At 43.3% G+C, this 16,946-nt stretch overlaps 1 protein-coding gene across 2 annotated transcripts in view; it reads left to right on the top strand.

The window, feature by feature from the left end:
* Positions 1–16,946, top strand: part of LOC129825105 (exostosin-1-like) — a 247,810-nt gene that overhangs the window by 190,277 nt on the left and 40,587 nt on the right. For both annotated transcript variants that reach the window (XM_055884886.1, XM_055884887.1), the window contains one exon: positions 14,441–14,534. In XM_055884886.1, coding sequence (XP_055740861.1) covers positions 14,441–14,534 — 94 coding nt within the window. The remainder of the gene's footprint in view (positions 1–14,440; positions 14,535–16,946) is intronic.

Genomic DNA, 16,946 nt, shown 5'->3' with positions numbered 1-16,946 from the left:
TGAGAAGGACACAAATATGAATTTTTACAAAGTCTGCTGCCTCAGTTTGTTTGATTGCAATTTGCATATATTCCAGAATGTTATGAAGAGTGATCAGATGAATTGCAATGAATTGCAAAGTCCCTCTTTGCCATGCAAATGAACTGAATCCCCCCAAAACACTTCCACTGCATTTCAGCCCCGCCACAAAAGGACCAGCTGACATCATGTCAGTGATTCTCTTCGTTAACACAGGTGTGAGTGTTGTCGAGGACAAGGCTGGAGATCAGTCTGTCATGCTGATTGAGTTTGAATAACAGACTGGAAGCTTCAAAAGGAGGGTGGTGCTTGGAATCATTGTTCTTCCTCTGTCAACCATGGTTATCTGAAAGGAAACACGTGCCATCATCATTGCTTTGCACAAAAAGGGCTTCACAGGCAAGGATATTGCTGCCAGTAAGATTGCACCTAAATCAACCATTTATCGGATCATCAAGAACTTCAAGGCGAGGGGTTCAATTGTTGTGAAGAAGGCTTCAGGGCGCCCAAGAAAGTCCAGCAAGCATCAGGACCGTCTCCTAAAGTTGATTCAGCTGCGGGATCGGGGCACCACCAGTACAAAGCTTGCTCAGGAATGGCAGCAGGCAGGTGTGAGTGCATCTGCACGCACAGTGAGACAAAGACTTTTGGAGGATGGCCCGGTGTCAAGAAGGGCAGCAAAGAAGCCACTTCTCTCCAGGAAAAACATTCAGAGAGACTGATATTCTGCAAAAGGTACAGGGATTGGACTGCTGAGGACTGGGGTAAAATCATTTTCTCTGATGAATCCCCTTTCCGATTGTTTGGGGCATCCGGAAAAAGCTTGTCCGGAGAAGACAAGGTGAGCGCTACCATCAGTCCTGTGCCATGCCAACAGTAAAGCATCCTGAGACCATTCATGTGTGGGGTTGCTTCTCAGCCAAGTGGGCTCACTGACAATTTTGCCTAACACCACAGCCATGAATAAAGAATGGTACCAACACATCCTCCGAGAGCAACTTCTCACAACCATCCAGGAGCAGTTTGGTGACGAACAATGCCTTTTCCAGCATGATGAATCACCTTGCCATAAGGCAAAAGTGATAACTAAGTGGCTCGGGGAACAAAACATCGATATTTTGGGTCCATGGCCAGGAAACCCTCCAGACCTTAATCCCATTGAAAACTTGTGGCCAATCCTCAAGAGGCAGATGGCCAAACAAAACCCCACAAATTCTGACAAACTCCAAGCATTGATTATGCAAGAATGGGCTGCCATCAGTCAGGATGTGGACCAGAAGTTAATTGACAGCATGCCATGGCAGATTGCAGAGGTCTTCAAAAAGAAGGGTCAACACTCCCAATATTGACTCTTTACATCAACTTCATGTAATTGTCAATAAAAGTCTTTGACACTTATGAAATGCCTGTAATTATACTTCAGTATTCCATAGTAACATTTGACAGAAATATCTAGACACTGAAGCAGCAAACTTTGTGGAAATTAATATTTGTGTCTTTCTCAAAACTTTTGGCCACGACTGTACATTGGGGCAGGACGCGTTCTCCTGGCATCCGCCAAACCCAAATTCATCCGTCGGACTGCCAGATGCTGAGGCGTAATTCATCACTCCAGAGAACGCATTTCCACTGCTCCATAGTCAAATGGCGGCGAGCTTTACACCACTCCAGCCAACACTTGGCATTGTGCATGTGTAACAGTATAACTTTACGTCGTCCCCTCGCCCCGACACGGGCGCGAACCAGGGACCCTCTGCACACATCAACAACTGACATCCACGAAGCGTCGTTAGCCATCGCTCCACAAAAGCCGCGGCCCTTGCAAAGCAAGGGGCAACACTACTTAAGTCTCAGAGCAAGTGACGTAACTGATTGAAATGCTACTAGCGCGTACCCGCTAACTAGCTAGCCATTTCACATCCGTTACACTCACCCCCCTTTCAACCTCCTCCTTTTCCGCAGCAACCAGTGATCCGGGTCAACAGCATCAATGTAACAGTATAACTTTACACCGTCCCCTCGCCCCGACACGGGCGCGAACCAGGGACCCTCTGCACACATCAACAACGGTTGCCCACGAAGCACGGTCGTTACCCATCGCTCCACAAAAGCCGTGGCCCTTGCAAAGCAAGGGGCAACACTACTTAAGTCTCAGAGCAAGTGACGTAACTGATTGAAATGCTACTAGCGCGTACCCGCTAACTAGCTAGCCATTTCACATCCGTTACACATGGCGACCTTAGGCTTGTGTGCGGCTGCTCGGCCATGGAAACCTATTTCATGAAGCTCCCGGCGAACAGTTATTGTGCTGACGTTGCTTCCAGACGCAGTTTGGAACTCGGTAGTGACTGTTGCAAAGGAGGACAGACGATTTTTACGCACTTCAGCACTTGACAGTCCCAATTTTATACACCTTTCAGGCAAGGGGTGTGGCTGAAATAGCCGAACCCACTAATTTGAAGTGGTGTCCACATACTTTTGTGTGTATAGTGTATTCCTGTTTTAATTAAAACAGTTGAACAATTTAATCTTGTTCAGTGCATCAACCATGTTCTTTATCATACCCATCTGAACATCAATCCATTGAGTTATGCAGTCTACCGTCTTCTATAATTCAATGAAGATGGTCATTATTTCAGCAGATTATTTAGCTGTGTTGCATTTGTTTCATTTTAAGTCATTGTTATAGATTGATATGATGTTGGTATTATGGTGTTAGTATGGGTGTGTGTATCATATACAGTAGCTAAGCTCCTTCTGTTTCAACCTCTTGATGTAAATACGCAGTTTAAAAATGCATTTTCAGAGAGTATACGATCCTCTGTGGAGACTGGTAGAGTAACTCCCCTGTAGGTCAGTCTTGTAATGTATGGATAAAATGGATTATATTGACCACGGCTGATCCATTGTGTTACTGCAGCCCATCATGGGTCATCATCAATTCGGGGGAAAGATTTCCAGTGGCTCCCGATAAAAAAAATGTTTTTTTAATTAATTACTTCTGCATGTCTTCTCTCCCAGTAATCGCTTAGATTTATTCACCTGACATCTCCTTCATTCCTCCGTGAAGCAGAATGAAAGGCAGGTGGCTGGCCTCAAATAATGCTGAAATAATTAGATTGGGAAATGTGGGCTTTGAACGGGATTAGAGATGAGTAGTGAGAACAATGAGGAGAAGATGAGAGGGTCAAAGCAAATAAAGGAAGAAGACATCCCTTGCTCTTTTCCCATCTTCTCTCTCTGTCTTAGTGTTTAATTCAGGCCCGTATCAGATTTGTCATTTGAAATGGGAAAATGGGTACTGAGTAAAGACTAGCTCATACAGAAAGTACTTCAGAAAGTAAAAAAGGCGTAATGACTAGAAATATTTAATGATCGTATCGTTGTGTTTACAGACGCTACACTGCTATGAAGAGGGCTGAGTGCTTCACTACTGTATATTTGACCTCAGCATTCTGTTAATTAAATAATAAGTAACATTATACTGTAGTATCACATACAGTAGCTTTGGCTTGCATGTGTTCAGAATGTTCCTCCCTCCTGATCTGAAATATCAAAATGACACCACACCACTATGTTTCAGGATGAATGTCTGTATACTGGTTGACGTTTTGTGAAATTAAGAGCCATTTGGTTATTGACTTGAAACGCATGAGGCAAGTCGGAATGGAGTGATGAAATGCACCCTGGGATTAGGGCTCTTATGAATGAAACTGATGGGAGGAATTTTATCTGAGGAAAAGGGTGGGGTTGAGGTGCTACCCGGTAGGGCAGCTGCTCAAACAGGTGCCACACACTTATATTCACATGCGCGCGCACACACGCATAGAGGGAGCCCGAAAGCGATAATTAACTGAAGTCCGGACACTTTATATAACGAAAGATATCTTTCAAAAATCATGTTGATGAGTTAAGAATTAAAATGGGCTTCCTTTATAGGAATAAGTCATGCCTTTAGTTAAATAGCAGAAAAGATATCATTCAGTCGGCATTCATACCGTTTATAGGTTATGGCGATATCATCTATATGAATGTAGCTCTGCCACTGCATGGAAACAGTTTATCATCGCGCTCTCCGCTTTATTGCGTGCGAAAGGTTCAGAACACATCACTGCGCTCTGTATCAGAACGAAGGGTGTCCCTCTTTGAAGCCTCGTAGATCGATGCATTGCACTCTTTTTTTGTTTATAAAGCCCTCGTGCACAAACTACCGCCGCACCTTACTTCATTGTTAACCTACATATTTAGGAGCTACCAGACTCGGTCTCAGGGATGGCTAACTCTGGAGATCCCGTCGATCTCCACTGAGTTAGGTAAATCTGCTTTTAGTTTTATTCCACCTTGTGGAATAATCTCTAAAACGAGATGATTTGGTACCTCTAGGACCGTTAAGAACAAATTCTTATGTACAATGACGGCCTACCCAGTCCAACCCTAACCCCGACAACGCTGGGCCAATTGTACGCTGCCCTATGGGACTCCCAATCACGGCCTGGAATCGAACCAGTGTCTCTAGTGACGCCTCTAGCACTGAGATGCAGTGCCTTAGACCACTGCGCCACTTGGGAAGGGGTTTTGAGACAGCTGATTGAGGATCTTTTTACTGAAGAATGTGTTTTGTTTTCTATTATTGTGGGGGTTTTTAAATCTCTTTTCATAGTGTATTGATGTGTATATTTTTGTAATTACAAGGATCATCTGTAAAAGGCTCATTTTACAAGACTCCCTGTCAAAATCAAGGTGAGAAATAAAATAAAATACCTTAGGTAGGTACTGTTTAAGTTTGGTTTTATAATTATTCACTGCAACTTAAATACAAAGCACATCCACACATGTTCAATTTATTGTGGCGCTTGTATTTGTCTGCCACTAATTTCTTTCTTTAGTGCTGCCATCCCAGTGTAATTGGAATTTGACATTTGTAGGGGCTATCAACTTGACAGGACCTATTGATTCCCCTCTGGATGTATTTCACATGTCATGATGTGAGCTCTGACTACAGTAAAGGGTGAACCCTCATTTATTTCTGCCATATAATCCATAATGAAATTAAAGTAATATCACTGCCTCTGATTTCTTATGTAGCAACTGTTGCTAGGAGGTAGCCTCTCTCTATTCAGCAGGGTATGCAATGAGGACATTGATTCATAGATGAATATGCGTATTGCACAATGTGATGTGACTGGCTGTGAAGGGTACCAATTAACAAATGACCTTTAGAAAGATCATGTAAATATAATGAATGCACTGCTCTCTGTTTTCCTGCTTTTGGAGTAGGCAGGTTAAAGACAATACAATCAGTACACTTGTACAGAACAGAACCACCTGTTATTAAATTCTATATTGCTGCTCCTATACAATCCATAGGGCATAGGCCTTCAGTATACCTACAACCTTTGGCTGAATCTCTCAGTAATGGCTGTAGTCCTGAGCGGTAGGTAACCCCAGGGATGTAGCAGGGCTGTTAGACAGACAGTTACTTCCCCTCTGGACCCTTGCTAGTCAGTCACAGCAAGAGAGCCTTGGCCTGGAGCTTAATATCTATCCGCACAATAACCAGGTCCGGTATCTATCCGATCTGATGAGAGGCAGCTGCGGGCACCGAGTCAGGCCACAGCTTGGCGTCACAATCAAACAGGCCTCCAGACTAAAATAACCATTAACTGGAGCCTTACTGTGAGCGTACTATGGCCTCTGGCTACAGGTCCAGACCTTTGTGTCACAGGTGTGCACTAGCCAGGTAATTAAAGGGCCAGTACAAGCCAGCAGGGTTCAAGCCCCTCTCCCCGTTTTCCTGCCTCGATTGCTACAGTAGCCTCCGATGCCCATTTCTAACGCATATAACTTGAAGACTAAACAATTTGATGTTTGTTTGACATCTGTTTTGTTAGTGTACGGCCATTGTTTTTGAAATATGCAGAAATTTCTGATTATCACTATGCAAATCAACTCTCTCCCAACCTGTAGCTGTAGATTTCAGTTGTTGACAGGTGTCTGAGCTATTGCATGAGTCCCCCTAGTGGCAGCAATATGCACACCAGCAATGGTCTGACTGAGTGGCTGTGTGTGGGCAGAGTTTGATGGGATGTTGAATCATGCTACCACGATGAGTGAATAAAAAATGTCCGAGCATATTTTGTGTCCAGTCAGGATTATGCTTTTGTATTCTTGAAAATGTGTGTTTTAGCTCATCTCTGATTAACCTGGCTGGCATGGAATTGAAACATCACATGATCGACTGGAGTCCGCCTTTTGAAACCGACTGTGTTGTTCTGTAGCTGTCTGAGCAGAATCCTAATAGGGCAGAATAACAAGCTGTATGTTCTCTATGATTGAACCTCAACATTCTTGCCACATTACTGTATCCATTTTCTATAGGTTGCTGTGGTTGACCTTGTGCTCCAGTCTGATGTCATACAATGACACCTAGTCGTTGTTTTTTTAACAAGAAAAAAAAATGGATGACTGTCACGTGCATCACCTTTTCAGCACACATATACAGATGGTTGGTCCCGCCCGAGGCTGTGGAAGCAGTTGATCCCCAGACAGATTAGGCCGTAATCAGATGTCTCTGTGGGCCAGGGCTCAATCAGCACCTCTGGACTCTCCTCAGGGTGGTTGAAGGATGGCTTGAGACAGCCCTATGGGGATTCTAACAACCCACTGTGAGACATACACTACTGTAAAATACTGCTATCTTTATGTATGACATCATGGCGTAGCCTGACACTGGATGAAACATATGCAATTATAGTCTCATTAACGAAAGGATCAACCGCAGTCATGATTCCAGGCTAGCCAGTTGATCACAGAAACACAGATTCGAGAGACAGCCTGGTCTCTGTTGAGAATTAACCCTCTTGAAAATATCCCTATCTTGTTTAATGACAAAGAAAGTGTTATGTATGTTTCCGTTGAAGTGCCATGAATCATCCTTAGCCTCTTTTTAAGAATTCCTTGCCTGATACTCATACAATATGGGTTATGAGGATCACAGACAGAATTGGTTATAGATTGCAGGGCGTCATAGGTAGCGACAGGCTGGTGTGTTCTGGGATTGATTTATGTAGCTTAAAAGCTCTCCTATTATTTCATGTGATTTAGTGTCAGATAAAACAGCTGCTGCTCATCATTATTGGATGGGCCTTGGGATGAGACGGTGGTGGGGAACAGGGGCATAAATTACCTCTCTCTCTCTCTCTATTGGCCTGCAGTGTGGGGAGAAGGGATGTGCTGCCTGCTATAGAGATGGGCTGACGATCCCCTGGCTTGGCTCACTGGGAAAGACTGGGAGTGCTTAAGGAGATCAATCTCAAAATGTCTCCCTTTGTAATACGCTCGTCGTGTAACATTGATCATACTGTACGTTGGAGTGAAGTGGAGGACCTCATTCTAGTCTAAACCTTTCTTTGTGTATAGTGCGGTCTCATTGTTGTGATTATAAGTCTTGAAACGTGTAATTGACAAGTGTTTTGAAGGTTGCCTAATTTCTCAGAATCTGTGGGTTAGAGAATGCTTTTCCTCGATTTCCCACGTCTGTTCCACCTACTGAGACATCGCTTTGTTTGTGATTGTCTTGTTTTTGAGTGAGACAATGACTTATTCAAATCAAATTGTATTCGTCACATGCTTCGTAAACAACAGGTGTAGGCTAAATGGGAACTGCTTACTTACGGGCCCTTCCCAACAATGCAGAGAGAAAACAGAGAAATAATAAAAAGGTTAAACATAATAATAAATACACAATGAGTAACGATAACTTGGCTATATAGACGGGGTACCAGTACCGAGGTAGATATGTACATGAAACTAGGTATAAAGTGACATATATTAAACAGTAGCAGCAGCATGTGTGATGAGTCAAAAGAGTTTGTGCAGAAAGGGTCAATGCAGATAGTCCAGGTAGCTATTTGGTTAACTATTTAACTAACTATTTAGCAGTCTTATTGCTTGGGGTTAGAAGCTGTTCGGGTCGTTCTGGTTCCAGACTTGGTGCATCGGTACCACCTGCCGTGTGGTAGCAGAGAGAACGGTCTATGACTTTGGTGGCTGGAGTCTTTAGGGCCTTCCTCTGTGACCACCTGTATGGCAGGGAGCTCGGTCCCAGTGATGTACTGGGCCATATGCATTACCCTTTAGCGCCTTGCGGTCTGATGCTAAGCAGTTGACATACCAAGTGGTGATGCAGCCACTCAAGATGATCGCAACGTGCAGTTATAGAATTTGTTGAGGATCTGAGGGATAATGCCCCCCAAAAATTCTGCCTCCTGAGGGAGAAGAGGCGTTGTCGTGCCCTCTTCACAACTGTGTTGGTGTATTTGGACCTTGGTAGATCCTTAGTGATGTGGACACAGAGGAACTTGAAGCTCTCGACCCGCTCCACTACAGCCCCAACGATGTGAATGGGGGCGTGCTCGGTCCTCCGTTTCCTGTAGTCCACGATCAGCTCCTTTGTATTGCTGGCGTTGAGGGAGAGGTTGTTGTCCTGGAATCACACTGCCAGGTTTTCATATTTTCCAGGTGGTAGAGGGCCGTGTGGAGTGCAATAGAGTTTCTGTCATCTGTGGATCTGTTGGGGCGGTATGTGAATTGGAGTGGGTCCAGGGTGTCTGGGATGATGGTGTTGATGTGAGCCATGACCAGCCTTTCAAAGCATTTCATGGCTACAGATAGTCATTTAGGCATGTTACTTTGGCATTCTTGGGTACAGGTACTATGGTGGTCTGCTTGAAACGTAGGTATTACAGACTCGGACAGGGAGTGGTTGAAAATGTCAGTGAAGACACTTGCTAGCTGGTCAGCGCATACTCTGAGTACGTATCCTGGTAATCTGTCTGGCCCTGCGGCCTTGTGACTGTTAACCTGTTTAATCCTTAAATCTATTGATGCACCCGTGTGTCAATCTATACTGACCAAAAATATAAATGGACGTGCAACAATTTCAACGACTTTACTGAGTTACAGTCCATCATCAGTCCATAAATCAGTCAATTGAAATTGATGAATTAGGCCCAAATCTATGTATTTCACATGACTGGGCAGGGGTGCAGTCATTGGTGGGCCTGGGAGGGCATAGGCCCACCCACTGGGTAGCCAGGCCCAGCCAATCAGAAAGTTTTTCCTCACACAAGGGCTTTATTACAGACAGATATACTCCTCAGTTTCATCAGCTGTCTGGGTGGCTGGTCTCAGACAATCCTACAGGTGAAGCAGCCAGATGTGGAGGTCCTGGGCTGATGTGGTTACACGTGGTCTACGGTTCTGAGGCCAGTTCGACATACTGCCAAATGCTCAAAAACAACGTTAGAGGCAGTTTATGGAAAATAAATTAACATTAAATTCTCCAGCAACAGCTCTGGTGGACGTGCAGTCAGCTTTCCAATTGCACGCTCCTTCAGAACTTGCAATTATGTGCGTTGTCCATAGCTTATGCCTGCCCATACCATAACTCCACCGCCAATTTGGGCAGGCACTGTGTTCACAACATTAACATCAGCAAATCGCTCGTCCACACAACGCAATACACGTGGTCTGCGGGTAAGAGCGTTGGGCCAGTAATCGAAAGGTCGCTGGTTTGAATCCCTGAGCTGACTAGGTGCAGAGGCCGGTTGGACGTACTGTCAAATTCTCTAAACCGATGTTGGAGGCGGCTTATGGTAGAGAAATTAACATTGAATTGTCTGGCAACAGCTCTGATGGTCATTCCTGCAGGAAGCATGCACATTGCACACTCCATCAAAACGTGAGACATCTTTGGCATTGTGTTGTGTGACAAAACTGCAAATTTTAGAGTGGCCTTGTATTATTCCCAGCACAAGGTGCACCTGTGTAAGCATGCTGTTTAATCAGGTTCTTGATGTTTTGGTCACTTTTGAGTGCTTTCACTCTAGTGGTAGCATGAGACCCACACACACACCCACACAAACCCACACAAGTGGCTCAGGTAGTGCACATTTGTGGCCTGCTGGAGGTCATTTTGCAGGGCTCTGGCATTTTGCAGGGCCTGTCTCCTAGTAGCGCCTCCATGCTCTGGACACTACACTGACAGACACAGCAAACCTTTTTGCCACAGCTCGCATTGATGTGCCATCCTGGATGAACTGCACTAACTGAGCCACTTGTGTGGGTCGTAGACTCCGTCTCATGCTACCACTAGAGTGAAAGCACTCAAAAGTGACCAAAACATCAGCCAGGAAGCATAGGAACTGAGAAGTGGTCTGTGGTCACCACCTGCAGAACCATTCCTTTATTGGGGGTGTCTTGCTAATTGCCTATAATTTCCACCTTTTGTCTATTCCATTTGCACAACAGCATGTGAAATTTATTGTCAATCAGTGTTGCTTCCTAAGTGGACAGTTTGATTTCACAAAAGTGTGATTGACTTGGAGTTACATTGTGTTGTTTAAGTGTTCCCTTAATTTTTTTGAGCAGTGTATATTTTTTTGACACTTAAAGGGGTCCTAAAATTCTAAATAAAATAGTTAAATGAGCCATGGTTTGAGTCAAGTGCAAGTGTTGGTTCAGGAAAGTACTTTTTTTTGGTATTTATTTATTTATTTAATATAAAATAATATTTTGGGGTGGGGTCGAGGTGATTATTTAAGAAATTCGGGGCAGGAACTCTGCTCTCCTAGCTTCAGGTTGTTGTTGAAAATTACATCCAAAGATGAAGGCAGAGACTATTTAATTGTATAATAGAAAAAGCTTTAATACAAGCAGCTGCAGGGGAGATCTACCTCAGATTTCACAGGGAAGAACTCAGAGTGAATGGTTGCATGTCCCTTATATAGTGGGAGGTGATAATACAATCATATTGTTAACACAATAGTTATTTTATACAAGCAACAGTTCTGGGAACACAATGGCTTTGTGGTAGGGTGCAGACATAACAGGAGTCTATGAAAGGTAAAACATCACAGTCCAACACAGAACATGTCCCTTGAGAAGTTAAAACACTTTATTTTTATTTAACCGGCAGTGTTTTTTGGGGGGGGACACATGAATCAAGGTGTGAGTCATGTGTCCGAAGGGGGAATGGTAAATCATTGTAGAAAAGAATGGTACACACCCAAATCTGTGCCCAATGTCTAATTTGTCAAGAATACAACGCAGGGAAGAAAGTACCGACCTCTTTGTCAAGCCTACCAGTCCCCTGGGGCCCTTTAATATGCAAATTGATTTTGTTCACCTGTCTGTAAAATGAAAAAAGATATGTTGGTAATGGTTGACAGTTATTCCAAATGGGTTGAAGCCTTCCCCACGTCAAATGAGGAAGCAAAGACTGGGGGTAAGTGCCTGTTACAAGACATTGTTCCATTATTCGGTGTACCACAAAGTTTAGATAGCGATAAGGTAATATGTGACCAAACGCCTAGATTCGGTCTTATGTAGCAAAATTTGAAATTGTGTTTTTTACATTGGATAAAAGTAGAGACTCAGAGCAAGAAAATGGTAAATCATACACTGCATTTGAGGAACAATGGGAAAGTAATTCTGCTTTGAAAGTTGGTAAACTTTTGAGAAAATGGCCCTTGATTGTTTTGGTACACCTACTGGAGAGCTCTTCTTTGTTTACACCCATTCAGCATCATTCACACCCTCTTAAGCCTTAGCCCCACCCATCTCTTTAAGGATTCACATGTGAGGCAATGTTTATTTGTCACATGCACAGGATATAGAAGGTGTAAACTGTACAATGAAGTGGTTACTTGCATAGTAGCAATATCAAAAACAGAAAGTGTCCAGATGCAAATCTTTAATAAATATTTGATCTTTATTAGATGACGCTTACCTGACACACTTGTCTAAATTGATGGTTCATGTGAAGGAAATGATATAACCTCCCCCCAGCCACATCTAGCTAAATGGACGGGTCACTATTGTCTAGACATGTACACATGTTCATGAAATACATTAGAAGGTTGTAATCACCCCCAGACACACCTGGCTAACTTGATGGGTCATGTAATAATCCGGCAGAAGTGGAATCTTTTGTTTAGACATGTAACGATCTAGCTAAATAATGAACTGTCATAATCCCAACTCATACTACTACCAATACAAACATTGTCATAGCTGTAGAATTAATCTGCAGGTAGCTAAAGCTAACAAACTAGGTTCAACGTTAGCTAGCTAACATTAGGCCATAACTAGCAATGCAAATGGATTTCTGATTTGGAATAATAGATCATACATGTAACGTTAGCTAGCGAGCCAGCAAGTTAACATTTGCTCGCTAACTAACAGTACACTTTAGCTTGCAATAAAAACTACACTCTGACAAAATTAGAAACGTATAATATCTGAGAATGTAGCTAGACTCTTACCTGTATACATGGATGAACGCTTCACGGCAGACTGGAACCATTTAACTTCATTTTGTTTGGTCAGCTTTGTGTCAAGTCACTCCAGTTCACACTGACCGTTGCGTGTGCAGTAAGTAGCCCATCACTTTTTCCAACTGATCTGTCGATAGCTCCTGCTAAATTCAGGGCATCAATGTTTTTGAGAAAAGTAGCAAAACTTTTGTAGTTCTCGAGGGCTAACATATCTTTAAAAAATGGCGCAGTAGAAAGGACTGTCAACACATCCTGAACAGCTCACATAATGGACAGAAGCATGCTACATGGCAGACCAATCCAAACTCATCTCCAAGTATTTCCTGCCCATCTATTATCTCAGCCAATCATGGCTAGCGGGAAGGTTCCTGGCTTTTTCCATGGCTAAACCAACTAGGCTCATAATTTAACAATTTTATTCATATTTATGGATGGAATACAAGTTTGTTACTAAGACACATGAAAGCTCACATGTTCCAGAAGGCATTTCTGCCAAATGACGCATTTTGATAAGAAATAAATGTTCACATTCCAATGGCACTCCTGTGAACTATTGAGGTGCGGCATACGCCTAATTTCCTGAAACGAGTCACGTATTTCACCTCGGTGATAATGAAATAACTGTGGGACATGCTGCAAGTTAAGAGGAATTTACATGTACTGCTTCACACGGAAAGTTCTGGACTTGTAGAACGCTATATAATGGTGTTCTGACAAATAAACTGTAAAAAATATGTGCCCAAACAGCACTCACCTGAGTGGATGCATTATCAATAGTAATCAGCTGCAGGGGAGATCTACCTCTGATATCAGAGGAAAGAACTCAGAATGAATGGTTACATGAATGGTGTGGTTACATGAACGATTACATGTCCCTTAAATAGTGGGAGGTGATAATACAATCACATTGTTTACACAACCGTTATTTTATACAAGCAACTGTTCCGGAACAGAATGGCTTTGTGTTAGGGTGCAGACATACCAGGAGTCTATGAAAGCATAACATCACAGTCCAATACAGAACATATCCCTTGAAGTTACAACGGCTCACCCCAGATGGTTCCCCCTTTAGGGTGCCAGTACAGAGAAGAGCTTGGACTGGGCTGAGCGTCTGGATTAGTGGCCCGCTCCTTGAAAACGGCAGCTCTAGCATTTAGCTCAGTGCGGATTTTGCCTGTAATCCATTTCTTCTGGTTGGGATATGTACGTATGGTTACTGTGGGGGGGGACGTCGTCGATGCACTTATTTATGAAGCTGGTGACTGATGTGTTAAACTCCTCAATGTCATCGAATGAATCACGGAACAATTCCAGTCTGTGCTAGCGAAATAGTCCTGTAGCTTAGCACCCGCTTCATCAGACCACTTCCGTATTAGGAGTCACTGGTACTTCCTGTTTGAGTTTTTGGTTGTAAGCAGGAATCAGGAGGATAGAGTTATGGTCAGATCTGCCAAATGAAGGGCAAGGAAGAGCTTTGTATGTGTTTCTATGTGTGGAGGTAAGGTGATCTAGAGGTTTTTTTTCCGCCTCTAGTTGCAGAGGTGACATGCTGGTAGAAATGAGGTAAAAAAAAGATTTCAGTTTCCCTGCATTAAAATCACCAGCCACTAGGAGCGGCACCTCTGGATGAGCATTTTCTTGTTTGCTTGTGGCTTTATACAGCTCGTTGAGTGCAGTCTTAGTGCCAGCATCGGTTTGTGGTGGTAAAAGACAGCTACGAAAAATACAGATGAAAACTCTCTTGGTAAATAGTGTGGTCTACAGCTTGTCATGCGGTATTCTAACTCAGGCAAGCAGACCCCCGAGACTTCCTTAATATTACAGATCGCGCACCAGCAGCTGTTAACGAAGAGACACACCAATGTTTTTAATGCTGTAATTGTTGTTTGCATACATTTCATCTAAGGACACATTTACTGTAAACTAACCTGTCTCTTTCTGCTGTACATTTTCTCTCTACCTGTTCCACAAAACTCACTGATGGGGTCTTTGAACATTTTTGTCCTTTGGACCTCAAAGGAGTACATTTTAGCGCGTGTGATGTCTCCATGAGTCTGACAAAGTTTATTTCTGTCTGTCTCCAGGTTCGACTACCAGGAGCTGCTCCACAACTCCAGCTTCTGCCTGGTGCCCCGCGGGCGCAGGCTGGGTTCCTTTCGCTTTCTTGAGGCCCTCCAGGTACGTAGTTTGTCGTTTCCCCATCAAAACCCTGTCCCTCCGAGGCTCCAAGTGGTTTCCTTGGTAACGGATGCTAGTCGTCGGCACAGCAGCCAGGATTGGAGCCTGGGAGTTGTACAGGTCCTGCAGGCTGCCAGGCCTGATGCTTGGATTATTGGTATTGACAACCTGTCATCTTTTCAAAAACAGCCGCAGACGATTTCTGTGCTGTAGATAACAGAGTAGCCCTATTTTTATATCTTCCAACACTTCCCACTTCCATTAACACCTGGTCTTCTCATCTCTGGCATGTTTATTTGGACTGACAGAAGCCTCTATAGAAGTATTTTAGGAATGTTTATGACTTGGAACCATCCCATTATGGATATGCATGTGTCTATATACACTGAGTATACATAACATGAGGTAAACCTGCTCTTTCCATGACATAGACTGACCAGGTGAATCCAGGTGAAAGCTATGATCCCTTATTGATGTCACTTGTTAAATCCACTTCAATCAGTGTAGGTGAAGGGCAGGAGCGGTTAAATAAGGATTTTGAAGTCTTGATACAATTGAGACATGGATTGTGTAAGTGTGCCATTCAGAGGGTGAATGGGCAAGACAAAAATAAATAAATATTTAAGTGCCTTTGAACGGGGAATGATAGTAGGTGCCAAGCGCACCAGTTTGTGTCAAGAACTGCAATGCTGCTGGGTTTTTCATGCTCAACAGTTTCCCTTGTGTGTCAAGAATGGTCCACCACCCAACGGACATCCAGCCAACTTGGAATATTAGGAAGGTGTCCTTAATGTTGTGTACTGTATACTCAATGTGGAATCTGATAAGAAAGTATAGTGTTATCACATCCAGATACACTGAGGCCTGGGTAAAAAGTAAAGAATGAAGGAAGCAGCCTAGGCATTTCTACCCCACTCTCTACGAGGGGTCAGTGCAGCAGTTAGGCAGACACACTGTAGGTAACAATTCAAATGTGGAAATAATCATCTCACAGTGCCGACTGAGAGCTAGTCGGAATTGCGGCCCCCAAATGTTGCGTTCTGTGCTGCCTTTTAAGTGTGAGGCAGTTGCGTTCCGCACCTAGATTTCAGAGGGGACACTTTGAAACAGGAACATCAAACAGGTTTTAGACATGACACAGATTGAGCTTTCATATTGTGTGCGGGAGCTCTCTCCTATTTGTCATCTCTATCTGTCAGCGAGGCTCAAAGGAGGGCTGTTATGTAGATGGAGGAAGGGAAAGACAGAGATTGGTTTGGCTGCAGACAACGTGTTTCCCTCCAACAACACAGGAGAGAAGAGGAGGATAAGAGAGGAAAGGAAAGGGGGAGGGGAGAGGAGAAGGGAGGGGAGGGGAGGGGAGGGGAGAAGGGAGGGGAGGGGAGGGGAGGGGAGGGATGAGGCCACGACACTGAGCCAGGCCAGGCAAATCACTAAAGAGCAAAGGGGATTTAAACAGACAGACAGGCCTCCAATCATGGACTTGGCATTTCTCAGAGTCTCCTTAAGCCCCAAATGAGTGTCAAACTTTTAATGATGGAGATCCAAGTCTTAGTTGGTTCTCTACAATTCAGTACGCAGCCTTGGTTTTTATTATTTTATAAGTCTGCATGCATGGTTGATGACTACAAACCACACCAAATTAAATCCCACTAATGCAGTGCCACTGTATAGGAAATTAAAAAGGATTCTAATGAAGAAGGCCATATTAATTTATCCGTAAGTGCTAGCACACCCAGTTGATTCTCCCTAAAAATGGTTGCCACTTCGCTCTTCTCACCTCTGAACATCCATTAATAGTGAATCCTTTGTAAATTTAGCTCCGTAGAGAATTTGATCCCTGTAAAAGCCTGTCTTTAAGTGATTAACTGGTTTATGTGTTGCTGTGGTCTTTCCTTTAATTAATTTGTGTAAAGAAGTTTACGGATTAAACCATTTCTCATTTCCATTTCATTATAAAGGTGCTGCTTTGAGGAAAACCACATCTATTTCTGAATATTAAAACAGGATTGATGATGTATGTTCAACAAACAAAGAAAACAAAACTCAAAATAATATTGTGTCATTGTTCGCATGTTTGTTTGTGTTGCTAGTGACTTATTCTCTGCACTATTGATAAGAACCAATGGCTTCAACTAAAAAAAACTTTACACAATATGCCCTACCTTTGTGTGACTAATAGTCCACCTTTTACTCTGTGTGAAAGGCATTCAGATTAACCTGTTTGTAGACATGACTGCAGAAGAATCTGATATTTCACTTTCCCAGAGAGAAATCCCACAAAATACCAGAGGAGTGTGTAAAGTAAGACTAGCTCTTGGATAACCTCGCCTATTTCTTAACAGTCCAGTAGAAGTGTAGAGAGGTAACCATAATAAAGGTGTCTGTGTATATCCTATTACCCCTGACCCT

The sequence above is a fragment of the Salvelinus fontinalis genome, chromosome 27, assembly GCF_029448725.1.
Source record: "Salvelinus fontinalis isolate EN_2023a chromosome 27, ASM2944872v1, whole genome shotgun sequence".
In the NCBI taxonomy this organism is placed as follows: domain Eukaryota; kingdom Metazoa; phylum Chordata; class Actinopteri; order Salmoniformes; family Salmonidae; genus Salvelinus; species Salvelinus fontinalis.
This window is presented reverse-complemented; position numbering and strand designations above follow the sequence as displayed.